The 9,899-nt window shown below is 31.8% G+C and overlaps 1 protein-coding gene across 1 annotated transcript; it reads right to left on the bottom strand.

The window, feature by feature from the left end:
- Positions 1-1,343: 1,343 nt before the first annotated feature.
- On the bottom strand, positions 1,344-3,430 carry LOC109151064 (remorin). Its single transcript, XM_019298978.1, has 2 exons — positions 2,618-3,430; positions 1,344-1,907 (listed from the first exon to the last, which is right to left on the bottom strand). Exons 1-2 carry the CDS (start codon positions 3,215-3,217, stop codon positions 1,716-1,718), a joined length of 792 nt encoding a protein of 263 aa, XP_019154523.1. The 5' UTR covers positions 3,218-3,430; the 3' UTR covers positions 1,344-1,715.
- Positions 3,431-9,899: the final 6,469 nt, after the last annotated feature.

The raw sequence follows: 9,899 nt of genomic DNA on the forward strand, positions 1-9,899 counted from the left end.
TAAATACACAAATTTAACATTTAATTATCTATGCATGAACAATTCTAATATAATCTTGCCTTGATATACTTTAAAGTACTTATTTAAAAAAAAAAACATTGGACATTATCCCAATCGTGCAATGCGCGTAAAAAACAAGTAAGTATATAACTACTGATCAAGACTTGGGATCTCCCTATGCTATGACAAATTATACTATAGATCATGATTCGTATTGTAATATGGACTATTAATAAATGTTCATCTTTAGTATAATAAAGGTTCATTTTTAGTATATTAACAATTTATTTTTTAAGTAGTATAAAATAAAACTTTAAAAAATGATCATTTAATATATATAAAAAATAAACCTTATGCAATTGGTTGATGGTATAGTGGTTGAATGGTGTTAGACCAGGCTAATTATTGCGCTCTACCATTTTATGTATTTATCAATCTTTGGGGCTTTCAGGTGAATTGACCTTGGCCCATTTCAGGCTCTCTTGTCCGCAAATTATGCTTTGCAAACCATGTATGGTGCACACGGTTCTAAAAATGTCGTTTTGATTAAAAACTCGTGTCCCACTTTTAAAAAAAAAATCATATTTAATTTCTGATAATAGCATTTTTTTATGCATAATTTGAATTATATATCCACAAATTCATAACTATATATCCACAGTGAATGAATAACACAAAATTCAGAATAAATGAACTAAATATCCACATTGAATGAACAACATAATGCTATTGAGGGAAATCGAAACTGATTTTTTTTTTTAAATAAGACGCGTGTTTTTAATCAAAACGACGTCGTTTTGCAACCGTGTGCACTATGAATAGCATAACTATTGTCTCTTGTCTCAGAGCTATTTTTTTTTTGGTCAGATATGAGTTTTAAGAGTGCTCTCGGAAAAATAAATAAATAAATAAAAACCCACACCATTTCATTTCATATACCCCATAGAAGCTTTTTATTTTTAAAATTGCAAGTGATAGATGGTGATAAAAAGGCAACCAAAAAGCACAACCGGATATAAAAGAAGATCCGATCACTCCCCAACCCCCCTTTTCCTAAAGTGACCCAAATTCCGGCCAGTTTAACAATCACATTTCTTTTTCTTTTCCCAATGTTTTGTTTTATTAATTTTTTTTAAAATTTTTCACTCTTCATGATGCATAAGTAAATATATATATTTTCTTCAATTTTGTACGTATTTGTTCAAAAAAAAAAAATTATCCCATCCAAATTTTCCAAAGACACTATAAAAAATCTATGTTGCCTATTAAGTACAATATAATCCTACCTCCAATAATTCTCCAAATATATAACTAAAATCAGAAAATACAAAATGCCAATTCGATCAAAGTGAAAATAATGGTGATGATGATGAGATGAGTGGTGGAGCAACCAAACAAAGTGTTTAGAAATTACATGTACGTGGATGGTAGGTATCCAAAAATCTGTACAAACCAAACCAAACCAAGACTCAACACTCACAGGAGTTCATGACCAGATCAATTACAAGCTAATTAAGCTATCTAGCACACATACACTTTCATTTCATGCACTCCATTATATTCTTCTCATCTTTTAATTTTCATCAAGGCATGCAAAATAGGGTACCCAGTGAGTGGTAAAAATGAGAAAAGGGTCACCCTATATGCATATTATTTATTGTATACTAATAGAAATAGAAATAGAAATAAGCTAATTAAGAAAGGAAGCTAGCTAGCTAGAAGAAGGAACGCTTGACAGGAGCTCTACCCACAGCTCTCATGAGGTTGGATATCTCAAGAACTCTTGCCACCTTTGTTCCCCTCGTTGCCTCAGCCGATGCCCTTCTTTCTTCTGCTTTTCTTCGCGCTTTTGCTATGTCGTTTTGCATCTTTTCTAATGCTTTCGCTCTCTTCTCTTCCAGTTTTCTCTGTAACGTAACGTAACATCTCACATATATACTTTCACCTTTTATTTGTTTTCACGGGATACATGCATATCACATAATAATCTAACACAAAACTTATTCGTTTTCACTAATTAATTAAGAGTAATTCTTTCATTTTCACCCGTTTTTGATAGATCCAAATTTAGGTATAGTAGGTAAGTTATCGAAAACTACGACAGAATACAATTACACTGAACATTAAAAAAATAAAGGTGTAATGAAATGTATAGATCACTAAGGGGACAGCTAGCTAGCAAAGCAATTAAGAAGAATTGACATAAAGACTATTTTAGGTTATCATTATCCTTAGCTTACCAATTCTATCATATCCATTCACTTGATAAAGATAACACGTGTACGTCTATATTGTGGCCAGTCCATATTCATGAATCATGATGTTTTTGAAAAATAATTAAAGTGATTGATTATACGCATATTAGCCTTAACGTAACTAAACCTGAGATAACTTGAATTGCTACAATTATTACCTTAATTAACTGTTTCAAATTTTTACTGTTGAAAAAATAATTGAACCAAGAAATTCAAACTCGATCTTAGCTTTCAATCATTACTAGCTAGATACTGTACTATACGAAGACTACGTGCATGCAGTAATTAACTAATTAATTACCGGTAATTATATTAATTATCCCATGCATATATAGGACCGGACGTACTATACTATTACGTACCTCAACTTTCTTCATCCAAGAATTTGCTTTCTGAACTTCTTCACTCTCCCACCCATTAATGATCGCATCTTCCCGCTTAAACCTGTTATTGATCTTTGCAATTTTCGCAGTTTGCCACGCGCTAATCTTCGACTCAACCTCCTCTTTCTTCACCCTCTGCACCGTTACTTCGCCGCTCACAGTGGAAGCCCCACCGGCGGCGGCTCCGCCGCGTCGAGGCGACGAGGACGCCATATCCGGCACAATCGCTAGAGGGTTGGTCTCCTGTTCCGGGGGTTCATCCTCCCCAATCCGTCCCAGCTGGTTGTTGGGGCCGCCGTCATGTTCGGCGCCATTAACGTTGTTGGGATTAAAAGAGGATCCGGCGAGGACCAGGGCGTTAAACTCCCGGCTCATGGTGGTGAAGTTCTCCGACGGCGCGCCTTCTGTGCTAGCGATGGAGAGAGACGACGAGGATCTGAGGCGGGCGGCACGGTTGTTCTCCGGCGGCGGGGGTACTGGGGGCGGGCTCAGAGCGTGGATGTCCCTAACGTGTTCTTCTTCTTCATCATGGTGGCTGGTGCTTGCGATGGCTAGTTGCAGTTGATCATTCAGCGACATATTGTGTTGGATGGATGGGGGATTTGTTTTTTTCTGGTTTTTTTTCTTTGGGGGAGTTAGTGTGTGGTGGCTGGTTGTGCAAAGTGGTGGGGAAAGAGAGAGGAAAGAGGGTGGAGCATAATATTGATTAATGATTATTGATTGTAATCAAAGGGGATTGTCAAGTGATAAGAGCCACACATACATGAAACGTATAACATAATAATAATGGTGATTGTCGGCATGAGAACTCAGTTGGTCATAGAGGTGAAATTTGAGAATAATGACCCAGCTCTCGGGATCGAGTCGGGATCGAGTCTGATCAACGATGGTGAGGGGGCTCCCTTCTGTGTTAACTCAACAATGACCCGACTCTCGGGATCGAGTTTGACCAGCCACAATGAGGAGCTCCCCTCTGTGTTAAATTGAGTTACAATAATTTACATTATGCTCTTTTGGGGTGGAGCCCAAAGGCTCTCCTACATACGACTGTAGTAGTAACTTTGTGGTACGCGTTGATAATTTTATGGTTGTCAAGGCATACCCATGTGATATTGTAACTGTAATTAGCCTATCAGGACTTGATCCTAGCATTCTAGCTATTCTTTACCGCCTAAGAACCAACTGAACTGTATTATTCGTGTGACAAATTCAATTTAATTATTAAATACTAGATGGGCAAATGCCATGGTAACATATCATATTGTATGTACTTAATTAGAAATTAGAAATGTTATTTATTTAACAATTAATTGTACCCAAAAAAAAAAAATCATAGATGTTACCTCCTTTTGATGAATGACAAGAAGATAATGAATGCACTAAACAAGAGCATGCCTTGTACGTAGCCAAGTTTGCCCCGCGAAGGGGGGAAAGGGAAATCCATATATAAGTTTGAAATTGATATATGATCTTATGGATGATAGAGTATTGGACTTCCTCAATTTTGATTTGTCAAAGTTTTTAGTATATTCTAGAATGACCCCTATTTTTTCTATTTATTTTATGTTTTTATTCAAATTATATACACAAAATTGTGTTGAATCTATTTTTCCCATTTTAACTAGAGTACTGTACTGTTTAATTCACATAAATATTTTTGGTTGGTAAGCAATTCCAAGAATTAATAAAGATTTGTCCAATTTCTTTTTAGAAATGGAAATAAAGTAAAAGTAAAAATTACACGTATTTAAGATCATATCAACAAAAGATTAAAAACTAATGGGTGTATCCTATCCTAATTAAAAATTCTAATCAATTTTTAATTTTACTTATATTAAACGAAAATTGATGAATCATGCATACAATTTCATTGGGATATCAGAAAAATACACACCAAAAAAGAAAAAAAAAAAAAAAAAAAAAAAAGAAGTAATGGGTGCATCCAAATGAACAATTCGAGTGAATTCCATTTTTAGTCCTACTGTTATAGGGGTGTTTCCAATTTCAGTACACTTTAATTTTTTTTGCCACTTTACAACCACTGTTATTGAATGTGTTCCACTTTTAGTCCACCGGTAATATTTCCGTCAAGAGGCCGTATAATCAAAGGTAATTTTGGTCTTTTTATGTTTGTCTCTTCTCTTTTAATCCAGGCGCTTCGTCCTCCTCCTTCGATATTCGAAGATGGCTCTTCGAACAACGAGAATGGGAAGCCAAAGCTACATCGTTTCGTTCGTTCCAACATGGGCCGTCAAGGTTTCTTAGGTTTTAGGTTTAATGTTCTCATTTCTTTAGTCAAACATAGTCTTGGATGAGAAGAAAGATCAAAATACCCCTAGATTACACGACCTCTTGATGAGAATACTAACGGTGGAACTAAAAGTGGAACACATTCAATAATGGTGGTTATAAAGTGGCAAAAAAAATTAAGGTGGACTAAAATTGGAAACGCCTCTATAACAGTAGGACCAAAAATGGAATTCACTCGAACAATTCTAATAAATTTTTTATTAAAAGTTTGAATTTAAATACATCTTTCTTATTGAATTATTTCATTTACAACTTAAAATGACCTCCCAGTTGAAAATCACATCATCAAAACTTAAAATTGTTAAATAAAATTTGCAAGTAGTAGAGGAAGTGTTATAGGATATGCTCATATGCTTGGTGAAAAGTAGGTCGACACAAATATTAAATTACATCAGCAAATCTACTAGGGTTTGATTTGAATATGAAAGAAAATAAAAGTACCGTTTACAAAATTCACAAGGGAGTGAGGCCTCCAAGAATAAATTTTAAAAAAATGAGGCAGGGACTGAATTGCAAATAAGGAAAACACTCACTTTCATCTTTTTGTTTTGCAAGGAGTGTCGGCCTTGAACGAGTAGTACGATTCCAGTGGACCCTACACACCTACTAGGAATTGTGGTGGTGGGCCCGTTGTTAAGCCACTCACGCGTCTCATGCTAAACAATGGGACGGGGAACGTGGCGAGCTCCCATTGGTTGGTAAAAACACGAGGGCCCCACTTTCGACTTTACGCATGCAGGTTGACCCAGTAACCGTCGGATAGAGGACACGTGTGCGCATCACCATCTTGGAAGAATTGGGTCGCCAATACGCCTACGTCTCACGTGACAATCAGTATATTATTATTATTATTATTATTATTATTTTATTATTATTATTATTATTATTATTATTATTATTATTATTATTTATCAAGCGCCATTAACTTACAAATTACTTGTGTAATGACGTTGACATAAAGTACTAAGAAAAGAAGTACCCTACTAATAATAATCTCTTTTATTTGAATAATAGTACGGGGATATAATAGTAATTTTATATTAATTATCGACATTTAATTTTAATATATTCAATTTTATATGTACCTGCAAAATGATAATGTTTGGTGAAATATTTGACATATTAGATTAAATATCGAATAGTTTTGAAAATTTAAAAACAATCAAAATTACAAAGTTAATGGTTAAGTTGGAAATGATCACTATACTAATCTTGTTTATGGTATTGGTGATTGCTAAATTTGCTAATTTTTGTGATTTAGAGATAATTGCTAAAATTTGTTCATTTTGTAACACATACACATCCACTTCAACTTTCTGATTTTATCTATTACTATTTATTAATTAAACCAATTACTTTTTATTTGTTTATTTTCTTTGATTTTTTTAAATAATTCTTAAATCTGAATTTGTACACAAATTTAAACTAATCATTACACAACAACAACAAAAAATTATTATAAATAATTGATTTAAGTTTCATTAATTGAATCAAAGAAATGAGACAAATGGGTATTATGTTATAAATTGAGAAAGTACTCATATAGTATAGCTCAAGTAGTTAACCAATTCAAAAAAAAAAAAAAAAAAAGAGTTAGTTGATATGCTATTTTTCTTTTAATCACAATTGGAATTTGTTGTCATTATTAATAATGTGCACAAAGTAAACTATGCTTCTGCGTCACAAATCACATAAGAAAGGTAAAGCATATTATGAAGACTTTGTACAACGATCGACTCAATTGATGAGATCAAATTTATTTACAAGAAGTTAACTTGTAACTTTTTGATATAAAAATCATGTTCTACTCACGAATGATGATATCCGATATCCACTGTGGTTTGTAATTCTAGAAAATAATGCAGAAAGTAGTTAGGGGAGATGATTGATTTTTATGCATGTTTGGCTGTATATGAAATATAATATACGGTATGTTGATGTAAATGGAAGTGTGGGATAATGTAAGAGCGGAAAATGACATATGTCCACTAATATTAATCACAAGAAATTAGCTAGATGACAGGTGTTTGCTATGTTATGGGAACAAAGGGCTGTGAAAGTGATCCATATTATGTAATATGTAGTGATGATATGATGATAGGTATTTATAACATATAATATTCTAGCTATAGCTTGTTTTGGGTGATCTACACGGGGGACTTTGCTTCTTATAATTATTTTACATTATATTATATTATATTAGTTATTCAGTGAACCACTACAAGGATGCTCCTCACCACTTATGGCAGAGGTGCTCGCATGTAAGGAGACTCTATCGTGGTTGAAAGATCGGGGAGAACAGAATATTGAGATCTTTACGGACTGCTTGACACTACATCACTATCTTACTACTCCAACTATTGTGCTGCGCACATATCTAGGCTATGCCATTGACACTTGCAGGCTTATTGCATCTTCGTTTCAGTCTTGTTCGTTTTATTTTATTCCTAGAGTACAGAACCATTTAGCTCATGCTTTAGCTACTACGGCTTATCAACAAACTACAATTATGTATTAGGATCTACACCCACCGGATATTATTTCGGCCTATTTTTAATGAAGCATCATAAAATTTTTTCAAAAAAAATATTAGTTATTGGCCAACTTCATTATTTGACGAAGTTAATTTGTTGGCATCATTATATTTATTTATTTTCCTTGCCCTTCTTTTTCCTTATATTTATTTATTTATTTATTTATTTTTTATTATATTATTATTATTATTATTATTATTATTATTATTATTATTATTATTATTATTATTATTATTATTATTATTATTATTATTTTGTAATAATTAGTGTGATAAAGCTAGAAAGTGAGGGAAATAGTGAGCTAAAACAATAAGTTAGTTATTGTTTCCAATTCTTGCCACTTGGCTTGAACACAGTTTTCACACACACACACACACACACACACACACACACACACACACACACACACACACACACACATATATATATATATATATATATATATACTTTTATATTAATAATGAGATGTGTAATTTATAATGTGTTTTCTATTAGAATTATTTTATCAAATTAATTATGTTTCATATTTTGTTATAAGTATTTTTATAAAGTTTTGATGTGTTTTATTTTTCGCTCATATCTAACAATATTTATGGCTAACTTCTTAAGTTTTTTTTTTTTTTTTTTTTTTTTTTTTTTTTTTTTTTTTTTTTTTTTTTTTAAGTTATCCCTTTTGTTTGTTTTAATGTTTCACAGAAGCTCTTGATGCTTAACATTTTGTTATAAATTTATAGACATTTTTTATTATTTGAACTTTGCCCCCACTCAACTATTTTTCTGGGTCCGCCACTGATTTCCATTATTTGTATTCTTGTTAGACATTGATCTCGTACGTCCCAAACTTAAATTTGTATAATCATGGGTTGTGATATTATTACATAGAATATATATCTATGTATGCTCACCATTCTTATATTACCAAAATAACGATAATTATGGTTTGCGAAATAATCACAATTGTTTATGTTTGACACTCAATTTTGTTTTAAATTTTTTTTTTTTGGAATAAACATACATATGGAAATTCGATCAATACCAAATTAGTGGTAATTTTCTGCATATGTAACTAAACTTTTTTATTTTAAAACCAATTTAATGGGTCTAGATGGGTTAGTGAGCATGCATGATTACACTATTCAATCGGTATAGGAGCCGAGGGTCAAAAGTTTTTTTAGGAAAAAAAAAAGTAAAGAAAAAAAGGTTTCAAAAAGTTTGGCAAATTATATTGTATACCATGATCCATTTTGCAATGTAAATTATGAATAAATGTTCATTTTAATATAATGAAGGTTCATTATTTGGTAGTTAGTATAATAAATAATGAACTTTTTAGTACTTAAATATTATACTACTGAAAATTATAAAATTTCCCACCACCTAAAAGTGATCTTAAATCAAGTCGAAAGCCTTGTTTCAACCACTTTTGGAATCCGGAAAAACCTTTGTTGCTATTTCCGATCACTTTTTGGTTTCAACTTGATTTTAGATCACTTTCAGGTGATCAGAAATTCTATAATTTCCAGTAGTGATACCTTCAAAATATGAATTTTTAATGTATTACAAATGTACCTTTAAAATGATTGAAAATGTTAAAGGTTGGGGTTTTGTTTGTTCAAATGTTCTACAGTGGACAATGGTTCACACAGCGCTATGTAGACCATGATTCAATACGATTGTTAAATGAAACTATAGTAAAGTTAAAATGATACTTTAGTGTTGCTAAAATAAAATTAGTGCGTGTAGAAAATGAAACTAAAAACAGAGTTCGTGCAATAACGTATATTGTCAAATGAAATTGTTGTATAATTAAAATGATATTTTAATGTTGCTATAATGAAACTAGTGTGTGTAGAAAATGAAACTAAAAACAGAACTCATACAATAACATATATTGTCAAATGAACATGAAGTGTAATCAAAATTATACTTCAGTGTTACTATAATTAAACTAGTGTGTGGAAAATGAAACTAAAAAAATATAGCTCATGCAATAAAGTATGTTGTCAAATAAAACTATAGTCTCTGATGATATGATATTGATTATCAAACATGCATGAGCCCAAGTTTATTAATTTTGGGAGTTGTTATCTTGTTTGATAGAATGATAGTTAAAGGTGGGTGACATGTTTGATTGAGTTGTCAATGACTTAATTGGGCTACATTTCAAGTTGGGCTTCACCTAAATTGGACTTTTCAAAACATTTGGGACAAATTAATAAAATTACTTTGGTCTAATTGATTTATGTTCTTAAACTAATTTAATAATATTTTGATTAAGATAGTTGATATGAAGTGGATTAGCCTGGAGATGTTGCTTGGGCAAATTATATTGTCATCGTTTACATTACAAGATGTATCATTGATAAATATTTAATTTTATTATATTAAAAATTTATTTTTAATGTATTGAATGTTAA

This window comes from Ipomoea nil, unplaced genomic scaffold (assembly GCF_001879475.1).
Source record: "Ipomoea nil cultivar Tokyo-kokei standard unplaced genomic scaffold, Asagao_1.1 scaffold0268, whole genome shotgun sequence".
NCBI lineage: Eukaryota > Viridiplantae > Streptophyta > Magnoliopsida > Solanales > Convolvulaceae > Ipomoea > Ipomoea nil.